Genomic DNA, 14,196 nt, shown 5'->3' on the forward strand with positions numbered 1-14,196 from the left:
CAATATTTGTTAGAAAAACAAAACAAGCATTTCATATCACGTATGCACATCTCATTTATTATCCTCCAATTTTACAGCCATTTGCTCTGCACTCGTACAAGCAAGTCCTTGATCTACTTTCGTCAAGTACACACATCCAGATAAAAGCTGAAAAGTTCGAAGCTGTGCACTGGACTTTGTGCTTTCAGGGAGGTGTTGATGTTGCAACGGTCTACATGGGGGAAGGTTCACCCCATACAGTAAGAGTATATGAGTGTATATTTCTACTGAGTTGGAACTTAAAAAGGTATAGGATACGAAGAATGTTAGTCCTCTCAAGTTTTGTACTAGTGGCCCTCAGCACCTCGCTGAATTTCATTCAGTACATCAAGTCAGTGTTGAACCTGAAACATTTTAAAAGCATCATGTGGGGACTAGAGGCAAGGATTGAGAGTAAGGACCAACATATGGCTGCTCTATACCACCACAACACCCAACAAGCTTATACAGTAGTGCTGTTTAAACGCTAGTGCTACCCCCTCCCTTGTCTACTATACATTCATTATATATTTCCTTAAATTCCAGTACTCAATAGGAAACCATATTCCTAACATATAGAATTTGCTATTTTTTTTACAGTGTGATTCTTTTGCTCTTGGTGATTGTTAAGTAACGTTTTAGGTGCCAGTTTCCCAATAAGGGATGCAGAGGCAGAACACATGAGGGCAAAATAAATGAGGCAAAAAACATTGCATACAAAACAAGCCTAATAAATAAAGTGGAGCTTATTCACAAGGCAAAGCTTCTCCCACACACAAAATCATATGCGAGCGCAACCTGTGGATCGAGACGTCTTTGAAGACGTCCTCAATGTGCAGTGCAAATGTCTGTCCATGCCGAATTGAACTGTGTCTGGCATTGACCCGTTCATGCGAGGTCATTGAACATCCAGCATCGAATAAATCCACATCCTGTTACTTAGTTTTTTGAAAGGTCAGTAATTTTCACCACGATCATCATACAGTCTTTGCCCTACAAGAAGTATCAGTTACTAAGCAGATCCCCTTCGACCTTACAGTTAAAAATTCCAGTTTCAAATGATGAAGTAAGCAAAGTCACAGCTGCACCTGTGAGATACAGGTCCACTTAGACGACGTCATTGAAAGTACAAAAAAAAGTTCTCTGAAAGAATGCGGGTTGTTTCAGAAAGGCAAAGCACCACATCAAGGAAAAGGAGGAATAAAGCTGCAGCACGTCAATTATTGCAAATACAGCTGTTTGTTATACCATCATTTCACCTCTGAAGACAGATCTGTGGATGTGTTCTGTGCGCAGATAGAAACTGACCTGAGTGGAAGGCACTGTATTTTGAAGCCATGTCGTCATGATGTCTCTCATCACATTATCCAGGTCCAGACACGTGACATTGACCAAACCAGGATTAGGAACACGCGAGGAAACTAAATGTCGACGATGCCAAGACAGGAAGGGTGATCGTCCACACTCGGCTTCCAAAAAGTTAATACTCACACTCTCCAGGGGGGGTATCAGCCTTCTACTGTGACGTCCATAGAGGACAAGTCAGCGAGAGGTGAGCGTGAAGAATTTACGTGATTGTAGTTGCATTGAAAACAACCAGCGCTGTGTGAAGTAGCAGCCAGGTTTTTATACAAGACGAAGAACAGACAGATGCAGGGTATTTTGTGTTGTTGGTTTTTTTTTTTTAGTGGTAGCGCTCTGTGGTGCAGCAGCAGAAGGGAACCCATAAGCATCTGGTTAGTAAAGCTACAGTACGTCCTGTTGGCCCTGTGAGCGCCGTACAACAGACAAAAGCTGAGCGGAGTTTGGCTCATGGTCGAAGAGGGACTACTCGAGTGGCACAACATGACAGCATTGGTATAGCACAATAATAAAAGAAATCTTACATTTTTGTTAAGTGCAGCAAAGCGCATAGAATTTCAGTGTTAACTGAGAGGAACAATACATTGACATTGCTGTCAATCAAATTAGAACAACTAATAATCTGACAAAATATATATATGTATACGTAATGAATCCATTATAGAAGTGGCCATTTCGCTTCCTATCTATTGTTCATCATTTAAATAGGCAATTGTATGATCAGGTAAGACTGTGGATCAGGGAAAAGAATATCAAATAAATCCCAAATCAAATGAGAGCAATTTGCACGTCAAAGGAATTCTAGTAACACACACACGTGTATACAGTATATATATATATATATATGCATCTCTTCAAGAAAACGAACAGAAAAAAAAGCTCACAAACAATTACTTCTTTTAAAAAAAGGTTTAAAGGCTGCAGAACATTCTTCCTTTGCTTTTCTTAAATGACAAAAGAAGGCAAAGAAAAAAAAAAATAGTGCAAGAGGTAATACAAGAGTGGGTGCTCAGTGTTGGTGAGAAAGAAGTGAAACGAAAACATACAGAAGAAAGCTTGGAGGATGGTCCGTCTTTCAGGGAGCCAAACATCCACATTGAAGTACCCACACTGACCCCATTCCAAAAGGAAAAAATGAAAACAGATGAGACACACCCGTTAAGCCTGCGCAGCCTAGCAGAGTTTCCCCTTAAAATGGAGATCAGACTAAGACAATAAACGCGCACAGCGGGACACCAACTGTGCAGGTCTTTCACTTTCAGGACCGGCACTTTTGTCTATTTTTGATTGCTTCAGATGCCCACCTCTTAAGGTGCGTCACTTACTTGTGTCCCATACACGCCCTGCGGCACGCTTCTATGTGGTCCAGGAGCCGAGAGCGTCACCATCCGGGCCGAGGGCGGCCGGCCGGCCTTGTGCTAAAACGCTGGCAGAGACCAGCGGCAGGTGACCGGCTTCACTCACCAAGTTCTCATATTCGCTACTGTCCTCGTCGTCTTCGTCCTCCTCCTCGTCCTCGTCGTCGTCATCTTCTTGCCCTGCGGCTTGTCTGTCTAACGAGTCAGAGCTTGATCCGTCCCCGTTGCCGAGGTACGGGGTGTTGGGAGTGGCAACGGGGTTAGAGCTGGCGGCGAGCCCCAGGCCCGTGCCCAGTGGGCCGGGCGTTGGGTGTCCCGGGGAGCCCACAGCTTGGGGCCGAGGCAGTAGAGCGGCACTGGTAGCTGGGGAAGAAGAGGAGAGCAGAGGGACCCCCTGGGACAAGAGGTCGGAGTAGGATGGGGGGTTTGGCGAGGTACTGGGTCGCTCCGGAGCAGACGGTGTGTGGAAAGTTACTCTGGAAAGAGGGGAAGTCTCAGAAGGTTCTTTGCTCTCATGTGGAGTGGCATGGGAATCCACATTCTGGGCCTCAAGGAGCCCTGTGGAGCAGAGATTAAAAAGAAGAAGATGTAACTGGTTAGAAAGGTGAAAGATGTAGACTAATTGCTAAATGTTAACTTCATTGACATTTTTTTACGGGACTAAGGGAAAGGGGTTGATGCAGAAGAACTGAAGCTTAATACTTAGTCGTTTTACTATTGTCTATATTCATTTTCAAACCCAGCACACATTGGAAATGTTATGACACAGTTGTAGATGATCAAATCCAAATGCGGCACCCACTTCTCTCCTCTTCGGCCGCCTTGCGTTTCCTGAGAGCAATTTGCTGTTTGAGTTTTTTCACGTCCTCTTGAATTTTCTCTTTCACACGCTCACTTTGTTCCACTTCCCCACACACAGCCTGAAAAGTAGACAAACGGGTAAGAACATTGTGCCAAAAAGAAAAAAGAAAACAAAGAGTCATCTAGGGTGAAAACAATGTGCCTACGCGTCTCCCACCAGCTACCCAAGCTCCAGCTCACCTGCACTTTATCTTGCAGTGCACTGTAGACTTGGTATATTGCTCGGATATCCTTCATGACACCATCTTTGTCAAAGAATTCGGCCCTGAAAAAGATATTTACCAATAGGTATCTCCATTACATCACTCAAGACATAATACATACATCACACAGAACGAGGTCAACTAGCCTGTTCATGAAAGGCAAAAGCATAAGAACGGTGAAGGTGGGTAGCATAAATCAAACATGAGCCACTGAGTAACACATAAAAACATTAGCTGAATGAGCTGAGGTGAAAACAAAGTGATCTTCTGCCTAAACCTAAACGGTTATTGAAGAGTAGAACACGGTCGGCCAGTCTAGGTTCAAACGCAAAGACACAGACATACACGTGTCAGAAATCAGTATGTGAAGCAGGTCACTTCAGGCACTCATGCTGACAAATGTACACTGGGACGAACGTGGAGTTTGCACACCACCACGGAGGCATTCAAAAAGAAAAAGGGGTTGGTGAAGCTGCAGTATACTGTGAGGTTAAAAATCAGGGCAATGCATGCAGCCGAGACACCCAAATCTTACCCGTGCTCTTTGATGACCTGCGTGTAGTTGGTTGACGTGTTGGGCACTGATGAGACTTTGTACTCCTGCTGGCTTGTGTTGCCGAGGTTGGGGATTGTGAGGGTGATCCTCTGGTTGTAACTTCTGAGGAGAGAGGACAATGAGCGCGGTTAAGACATCATTCGTTCACGAAATGGAATACCAGATGAATGAATAATACACCCATGTTACATACAATCAGTGCAGCTACTACCTGCGGTTGGGTCTGAAGAGCACATACTCCAGTGCGTGTGTGGAGCTGTTGGCGGTGGAGATGAAGCTGAAAAGGAGGAAGACGAGGTCGGGCACACCGAGCAGCTCAGTCAGCTGTTTGTGGATGATCTGCTCCCTAAACGACATCTGCTGCTGCGTGTTCCTCCGGAACCGGTACCAACCAATAACGTTCTAAGCGGACGAAGAAACCACTCTTTTTACAATGCGTTCAATTAAAGTCTTAAGTACATGGGCGACAAAAACACAGAATCCAGGGTTTGGCTCAAAAACGGACACTAATAATTATGAAACTTGTACAGGTACTTGTTTCATGATACTTCAATAAGACAACATAAACATTTTTTTTTAAAGTGTATAATATTATGTTCAAAGCACAAACTGTTGAAATCAGGACTTTGATAGCAATATCCAAACAGCAAAACTTCAATACAACTTAAATAAAATATTTATTGGTAAACAACACAATTTAAGATTAAGATACAAGAAACTAAATTCCACTCTGAAGTCCAATTATTCAGGTTATTGAAAACTTGGTTGCAGTGTTGCCTTGATGTAAAATTATTACAGACATTTTAGAGGACAGCCACAATGTGTGTGAAACTGATCATTTAAAAGAGATGAACTCACTTTCCGCCGGTCTTTAAGAATGCTGTTGAGATGTTCTTCATTGAGTTTGCCCGCGTAGTCATAAAAGCTGATGACAGGGATAATGAAACAAACAAGTTAGTTCAAACCGATTGCTACACCCACTCTGCCGTGGCCTCATTCATTTACACAGTCTTGTCAAATGGGGCCATCTACTGTTCAACATGAAATTAATTCAGCCTGTTCCAAAAAACAACAACAAGGGCAACTGAGCTTTTGAAATTGTCAATGTATTTAAAAATACTTTTTATTAAGGGAAAGCCAGCAGTACATATACATGCCTACTACTCTTGGACAACTATTAGCTGTATTACAAAAAACGCCCCATCATCATCACTTTGTCTCCCAAAGCAGGGCCTGTTCTACCGTTGGAAACATGGTGACATTTTGGCATCATGTTTATTGATAACTGATGATAATAGTAGCTGTTTGAGAATAATAAAAGCTCATAACTTACCTAAATAACTGTGCACAAGGATCATGGTTATGAATTTCTGTTGGGAACAAATCGCGACAGATGTTTCAGTCACATAGCATCATATATACAAAATATTTAAAAGACTTATGCAAAACAGTAACGTGCCAACCAAAATGAAAAAGCTTAGTACAACAACCAGCTGTCATTCATATAAGTAGCTTTAACAAATTCATGAATAACCCTGAAAGCTATGCAGCCAAGTAATAGCATGCTGCTAAGGCCACACAAAAACTTTAAATTGCAAAGATGTTTCTGTTGTTTGAGTTTAAAATAGAAAATTCCAAGAAGACTTAAACAACAACAAAAAATAAGCGGATTACTGGCTTATTTTCATTAGTGGTTACGTTTCACATTCAAGTGCATAAAGGAATCTCTGAGGGGGACTGAATGGGTGGTGGAAAGATTCAGGGGGCAAAAAAAAAACAAGCATTCCACACAACTGAAAAATATAAATAATTACTAACCCTAACCCCTTATACATTATACATAATATATATTATATATATATATATATAACTGTTGCCATACTTGGCAGATTAAAATCCCATATGGAATCCTGTGGCTCCTCTGTAGCGTCACTGACTGATCACCGTTCTTAGTAAATCCAGATGTGAGTGATCTCTAATTGTGTTTTGTCTCCACTTCTTTAAATATCCCGTCATCACCAGCATCACCAATGAGAAGTGTTTACTCAACACAAATACTTAATTAACTGTCCATAACTAAGACGTAACACATCTGCACACTTAGACAGGCGATAGTTCAGGTTAAAGTTGGACAATTCTATTCTGAGAATTACGGAACGTTGTCATAATGTACCTATTTAAAGAATGGTGTACGTTGCCCCTAACATATGCTACAGACAAATGAATGGGGGAGATGCCCACTACATCAGTTTGCAACACCGCTACACAGTCGTGTTGCCGCTTCTTATGAAACAAAGTAAGTGGGAACACCGGAGTGTAAAATGGTGCAATAAGACAAGATAAGCTATGCTAAGGGTCACGCATTCATAGCAAAAGAATGCATAGGTGTTAAGTGTGTTAGCGATGCTTTGGCCCTATTTGAGTTTCCCCAAATACCAGGACACCAAGACAAGAAAGCAGCTTTATAAATTGTATTAAGCAATCTTTAATATGCAGTGTTTCTAAAAAAAAATAAAAAAAGGCACATAAAATGAGATCCAGTAAACTTCTTAACGGTCTCTTCAGGCTTCTATCATTCTGCCATTTGGTACCGGGCCGCACCACAAGCTTATATCTTTTTTTTCTTCTGAAAAGTGTTTTATTTTGACCGGATTTTCTCATAATTATGTGTGCTCGTCCCTCTGACATATTCCCCACGCGTCACCAGGAGTTTTTCTTGTCCTTTTACCGTGCACGGCAGTTTCGCCGACCAGCGAACACAGAGCGCACGACTACTACCCCCCCCCCCACCCCCCCCCGTTGGTCGTTCCGCCCGCAACGACTACTACACCCCCCGTCGGACCTTCTCGACTGGTCCGCGAAATATTGTCTGACATGAAAACGGTCCGTGTGTGTTAGAGGGCTTACCTACTACCTGGAGCAACTCTGCAGTGCTGAGCTGTGTGTCACTGATGCTGACAGTCTCTTCTTGCCTTACATCTCCTAGTAGGAATCCCTCCTGTGCAAATACATTTAGACAAAACTGTGGTTAGGGCACTAATGTATGTTAGGCCTGAAACAATGAGTCAGAATGTCAGTTAGTTGATCAACAAATTAATCCAATTCAATGTGGTATTTCTTAATAATAACAATGTTAACATTTGCTTTTCCCAGTTTTATACATGGGCTAGAAGATGGATAATCACTTTACGTTGAGTAAGTGCATGCACAACAACATCATTCGTGTCACAATCACCGACTAAGGAATCCTAATCAAGACGTTTCTTTATGAAATATAAATCTAGTAAAATAGAAATCTCAATGTTTGTTTTGGTAGCAAATAAATGTGTTAACCTTTCACTAAAAGTGACGGCTGGTAAGTAAACAACCAGTGGATTCGTTTATGTCAGGAATGCAGACAAACCTGTTTACGGCAACTATCCAGCTTACCAGGGTCGACTTTTCAAAGTCTGCCATATAAACAGCGTTAGCTTCGTTTGCTCTTATTTCAAAATGTTTACTTTCCAAGCGAGGAGCACTGCGGACAATTTATCGAATGCGTTTCCACGACAAGCCCGCCAATAGACAAAAAAAGGAAAAACAATATTATATTTTGACGCATGTCAATCACTTGAGAATACAACTGACATCAGCGACGTGGCTAAGAAGCTAATTTAACTTAGCAACGTGATACAAAACAACAACAAAAAGGTTTTCTGTAACCTACGTTCGTTTATAAAATGAAACGCGTTAACTTCACTTCGTATCCTTCATGACACATTGAAATCCTATCAGATGACAGTTCGAAGTCTGGACGTTATCGCACAGGCACACGGAAGTCACTTGACTTGCCTCCTAGCTAACGTGCTAAGTAGCTAACTGCTATGTATTTCCTGGAGCTCAAACTTCCCTAACAGCATTTGCCATGTTGAGTCAGCACGTATGCGTACAATCGTTTTTAAAGGTAATGGCAATACTAGATATTTAACACACTTGCAGCTGTAACACATGGGATTGGTTTTAAAATTGCTAGATTACCTCCTCGTTTCTGTAGCTAACTGTACGACCAAACCCCTACCTGCCGGTAAATAGACGGAACCGACACAAGCTAGCCAGCAACAGGATGATGACACTGGAAAACAACACTAACTAATGGTGTTGCTGGGCGATCAAGCACAATTGAGCAATAGTTCTCCATTAGTTTGTCAGCATAATTTGTAATACTTACATGATCTGAATTGCTGTTGCCGCTGTGATAACACACAGAACTAAAAGTGTAACCTGAAATGGATGCCGCCATGATGGAAACATCCCGATCCATCCCGATGCCCCCTGCGTTTCCAGGCACGCTCCTCGGACGCAAAGCCTACTGGGAACTGTAGGCGGTGACGACTTGCCGGGCCAGCACGGAAGACGCTACGGGAGGCGTGGAAGTGAAACGTGGGAACATGTCGGACCCGGAGGACGACGACGACAGCTCCTCGGATACCGATTTTGAACCTTCACAACTCGGAACGAAAGAATAGTAAGCTTGGGCGCGTTAACGGTCGCCTTGTGATCCGCTTCTAACGTAAACTTACGATCGCGACGGCTGTTCATGCTAGCCACCAAAGCTAGCAACAAAGCTAGTGGTGAAAGTTTAACAGACGCCGTTTCACAACATGTTTTAAGGACTTATTTCTAAATCGCTTGAAGCCCCCACTTATTTAACGATGAGGTTTCAACCTCTCGATGAAATCACCAGCATATAGTGTGGATTGCAAAATGAAGTTAGTGAGCTAACGCTAGATTGAAGAACATAATACGATAATATATATTCACCCTCAAGCCAATTGGATTTTTTTGTCCCACACCTTTTCAGGTTTCAGTGCTCACGGTATTTATTAACTAACGTTGATTGTCGGTGTCTCCTTTTCTGCAGTTGGGAAGATGTCTATCAAAAAGAACTGGAGACATTTACAGACATCGGAGATGTTGGTGAGATATGGTAATCCTATTCAGTGCATTGCCGTGCTGTCATGTGCATCGTCAAAATGAACCCTGGTTATTACAATATGAGTGTATGTCACGTCAAACTGTGAGGATTTCATGATGAGAGATCCATTGTTAATGGAATATTATTGCTTCGTGACTAAAGTCTGTCTGTTTCCATCGCCTCGAAAGGTTTGGTGAGGAAAGCATGAGCCGTGTGCTGCGATGGATGGACAGAGCTAAGATCCCAGCAGAGGCTGCCATTCTGGACATTGGCACTGGAAATGGAGCCTTTCTAGTTGAACTGGTGTGAACACAGTACATTTTTTTTATTATCAATCAAATTTTTAACAAATCATTCAAATATAGCAACATTTGTGGATTGTCCAGGCTGACCGGGTTATCGTAAACTGAATTGATAAGCTTAACTCTTAATATGCTATTGTTTTTCTCTATTTGCATCAAGGCTAAACACGGACGCAGGAATCTGACTGGCATAGATTATTCTCTAGCGTCTGTAGAATTGGCCAGAAACGTTCTGTCGGGCGAGGACTTGTCGGATGTCACTGTAAAGGTTGGTTTGGTTTTTATTAGTCGCTAAAACTATAACAACATCCAAACTTTTATGCCACGCACAGATCAGCCATTGATACAAAATGAATCTCCTCTTTTCCTAAACGGCAATAATACAACGCAGCTTTCAGCACACTGGCAGCGACCCGGGAAGGTCAGAGGAAACTCTCCTGTGTTTACTATGTGGGAGAGTTGGCTAGGAGGAAGGCCCTGGAAGTGATGGAAGTCTGCCCACCATTCAGATTGAACCACCTGAAATGAATTGGCAGGGTTTGAAATATCCTGTGACATATAGCTGCAAGAAAAACTAGTTATAAATGCATGATTGGTCTGTAGGGGCTGTGATGAGTGAGTTTTCCTCTCCTGCGTGTGAATTACAGTGTCATATATGTTAAATGCATCACACGCCGGTGTGTCCTTGGACAGAAAGCCTTCTCCTGAAGTCAATATTTACTGTAGCTGGCAAGACATAGTGGGGGAGAGAGAGAGAGAAGTTGTTTAATACTACAGAATGCCCAAATGAGTGTGTATGTGCTTGTGTGAATGGAGTCTGCAGGTTTGTGAGGGTTAGACAAAAAGCCTGTTCAACCGGTGTTACCTTTTTTTAATCACTTCAAGCCCTTTCTGCGTTCCCATTAGTCATGTCACCCTTTGCCCATTTAACGGCCTCTCGTTTTTTTTTCCCTAGTTCTGCAGGCTAAAATTTAACTGATCAGTTGCAACATTTCTCTCTTTATCTTCAGTGAATCACTTGATCATCACAGGTCACACATTTTGTGGTTTCTGAGTATGTGGGTCTTGAGCTCTCCCCAGAGGTCTGGTGTTCTGCACTCTGTCCTAATAAAGGGTTCCTTTCACTCCCGGTCTGGTAGGTCAGCCACCTCTGCAGAATGAAATGCTGTCATGTCGGCATTTGGACTTGTATAGTTAAACATTGAGGTGTAACACATTTAGTCTTGGTTAACGCTGAAAGATGTCTTCTGCAGGGAACTATTATCATTCAACCCACATCTAAAGAGTGTGACTAATAACCTCTGTAGGCTTATCACAGACAAACTTTTACTTAAGTGCTGACTTTTTGTGTATTTTAGGAGGTGGATTTCTTAAACTGCCACGGCGAGCTAAAGGGTTTCGACGTCTGCATCGACAAAGGCACGTTCGATGCAATAAGCTTGAACCCGGACAGCTCGAAGGAGGACAAAAAACTCTATGTCCAAGCGCTAAAAGATGCTCTCAAGGACAAGGGATTCTTCGCAATAACTTCTTGTAACTGGACAAAAGAGCAGCTGCTGGACCGATTTTGTGATGGTGAGTGAAACACGTATTTATTGGTTGTCCGATCATTTATTTTTGTTAGATTTTGTGTCGGTTCTTGTTCGTTTCTTAGTGAAACTGCTGCATCGGACTTTATTATGAGGGTATGCAGCAATCCCACCGTGTACAAAAAAGATTGACTCTCTAATAACCAAATCAACTAGTCAGATACTTCTAGTGTAAAGCCAACCTTTGATCAGCTACATTCCTTTTGAGTCTACCTTTTTTATGATTCTCATCCGTTTCTGGGTTTATTATTTGCCGGCTTCCTGCGGCAGTTTATTCATCCAAACATTTTGGTAAGCAATTGCTGCACTGCACAAGGTTTTTCCCAGAATTGGTCCACGAAGCAAATTCTTAGGTCATTGATTTACAATCTGGTTAGCTACTTGGTAGTTTTGGCAAATAAATAGCTGCCTGGAAGGGAAAGCCAAATATTATACAACAGGTTAGTTTGCGATGTAAAATGGTCACCAAGCTTTTTTTGACCTCTGGTAGCATTCGTCAGCTGTCGGGCATCGGCACGCACATGTCACCTGTGTCCGGGTGCAGCACAGTCCGGCCAATGGTTTCACGCTACTTCCCCGATGTTCATGTAGTGGTAAGCAAGATATTCGACAATGCTCCGATAAGGGAAAATGACAAACCTGGCAGTAATTTACAACCAATTACAGTCATTTTACGGCTTTGCTTATTTGCTTTAAAAATAAATATATACATTTGATGCGTTTGTTAGAGCTCAAGGGTAGACAATCTGTTTTGGTGATGCTGAATGTGAACATGACTCGTACTGGTTAACAAGATATCTCCACGGGGAACATTTTTAAGTGGATGTGCACAGTGGTGTAAATGTAGTGACGATGGGGAAAACTGTTTTTTGCTGTGGGGCCTACAGTCAAAACACAGACACAGTTTCCCAACTGCTTCGGCAGTTAGCCGTCCGGTTGTTATACTTCAGGCAACAACAGACTTATAAAGTCAGAATTTTGGCACGATTCCATTAGCCGTCGCTCTGCAGTGTAGTCGCTCCGGAAAGCCTGCAGGGGGCCGAAGGGCTTTGAGAACCCATCTGTCACACTGACACGCTGTCTTTACAAGGCCCCAGGAAACACAGCAGATGGTGCATGGATAGTCTTTGACTCGTGGTTTTTCTCCTAACCCTCTGAAACCCGGTCAACAAGAAGAGCTTCCAACTATCTGTGTTTAAGACGCCATGTCCTAATATGTTGTCTTCGCAGGGTTTGAGTTTGTGGAGGAGTTGCCGACACCAAGCTTCCATTTTGGAGGCAAGAAGGGCAACAGCGTGACAGCCCTCATCTTCAAACGGATGTATTGATTCACATGTGCCTCAAGGAGGCTTTCTCTTGCTTGTTTTCTGTTTATCTCTGCAATTCATAATTACTGAAATATCATTTTATAACACTGCATCCACTTTTACAAGATATGTCTGTAACAAATTAAATTCCCTTTGAAATAAATGTTGTTTTGGTTTTGTTCCTGTCATACTGTCTTGCTTGATCCATGGTGCCAAAGCAACCTGTATTACTTGTGGTAATGTTATGTGCACAAAATGTACAGTTAACGTATAATTGTATAATATCCCTTCCTGAGACATGCATGTCCCTGAGTCTCTTGGCACACACAAAAGTGAACCTCTGCCCCTCGTGCACTTACTGAGACATTTTTGTCTGTGACGTTACTTTTCTGAGGCTACTTGTAATCGTTCAGCCAGACGATTATTTTGTTTGATAGATAACCTACTCGCTAAAGCATATTCTGTATTCAATAATTTGCACTCAACGTCTTTTCCCTGATCTGAAATTGCACAGCGTGGACCCCGTTCACAGTCCTGACCCACATTTTGAATACCACTGTTCTGTTTGTTTGAAAAATCCATTGCATCCATCTTTCATGTCATGTGAATAATGGCCGGTTCCTAATTGGCTCAAATCAAAACAAGCAGAGCTTTGGGTCCCGAGGAACATGATTAAGAACTTCTGACATAATGAATAAACAAGGGGCCGTGCCCTCTGTGCGAGAGAAGCCTGTCTGCCATTCATCGACTCAATGGCATCATTAATTACTGTCAAACTCTTGACTCTTAATTGCAAGTCGGTCCGATGGAGCCGTCGATGTTGAGGCACACTGTTGAGTAAACACATGCGAGCTTTACGAGAATTACCGCCTGGATTTTAACAAGGCCCTGGATATCCTGCCTCGGTGTGCATATTACAACCACATTTTCCCATGGAGCGAAAGCTCCATTCGATATCCTCTACTTCATCCTTGTCAACATTCCCTCTCACTTGAACAAAGCGCCTTGTTAGAGTGATCTTTCAGTGTTTTTCCCAAAGTGTAATTAGATTTTAATATGCACAGTACCTCTTTGGATATACTGCAGCTTACTCCTTTGCACAGGTGCTGTTGCTAAGAAACCGACTAAACCACAATGTGTAGTTAATCATTCTATGAAACATTCCTAACAGTAGATTACTTTTAAAATTGGGATTATTCACATTCAATAACTCAACGGTGGTCTTTTGGTTCATTAGTTCTCTTTAGTAAGAGAAAATACAAACCAAACAAGTACTGCATGTGAAGCATCTTATAGGATGAAATATGTCTTTTGCTGTAATTACATTTGAATTATGACAAATGTATACCCACCTATGTAAACCTTAGTTGCTCAAAACTAATGTGGATGAAAAAGGAGTTTGCAGTTAACCTGGCCATGTGCCTGGGACACACTGCTGTGAAATGGAGACTAATATAGTAAAAGCAAACTAGCTTTCGTGTTAAAGTGTAAAGTGAATCATACTACTAGTATTACCGAGCACTATGAAGTAAAATAAAACTTGGGTAGGGTTGAACTGAGCTGTGCAGTAATCGGTCAGCACTGCCTTTGGGTTGGCGCTCACGTCTGAAGCTTTTTATTCCCCTCATAATGTGAAGCCTTTCAGGCGGTGATGCCCACTGGCTGCTCTACCAGCGTGAATGGCAC

The 14,196-nt window shown here is 42.3% G+C and overlaps 2 protein-coding genes across 2 annotated transcripts; one reads left to right on the forward strand and one right to left on the reverse strand.

Moving 5' to 3' along the window:
• Positions 1 to 36: 36 nt before the first annotated feature.
• On the reverse strand, positions 37 to 8,696 carry abraxas2 (abraxas 2, BRISC complex subunit). Its single transcript, XM_040177870.2, has 9 exons — positions 8,566 to 8,696; positions 7,266 to 7,356; positions 5,692 to 5,728; positions 5,217 to 5,283; positions 4,570 to 4,760; positions 4,338 to 4,460; positions 3,780 to 3,864; positions 3,541 to 3,658; positions 37 to 3,296 (listed from the first exon to the last, which is right to left on the reverse strand). The coding sequence occupies exons 1-9, from the start codon at positions 8,656 to 8,658 to the stop codon at positions 2,737 to 2,739; spliced, it is 1,365 nt and encodes a 454-aa protein (XP_040033804.2). The 5' UTR covers positions 8,659 to 8,696; the 3' UTR covers positions 37 to 2,736.
• A 31-nt stretch (positions 8,697 to 8,727) lies between these two features.
• On the forward strand, positions 8,728 to 12,689 carry eef1akmt2 (EEF1A lysine methyltransferase 2). Its single transcript, XM_040177874.2, has 6 exons — positions 8,728 to 8,862; positions 9,259 to 9,324; positions 9,501 to 9,615; positions 9,775 to 9,882; positions 10,973 to 11,189; positions 12,434 to 12,689. Exons 1-6 carry the CDS (start codon positions 8,786 to 8,788, stop codon positions 12,529 to 12,531), a joined length of 681 nt encoding a protein of 226 aa, XP_040033808.1. The 5' UTR covers positions 8,728 to 8,785; the 3' UTR covers positions 12,532 to 12,689.
• Positions 12,690 to 14,196: the final 1,507 nt, after the last annotated feature.

This window comes from Gasterosteus aculeatus, chromosome 6 (genome assembly GCF_964276395.1).
Source record: "Gasterosteus aculeatus chromosome 6, fGasAcu3.hap1.1, whole genome shotgun sequence".
NCBI classification, from domain to species: Eukaryota; Metazoa; Chordata; class Actinopteri; order Perciformes; family Gasterosteidae; genus Gasterosteus; species Gasterosteus aculeatus.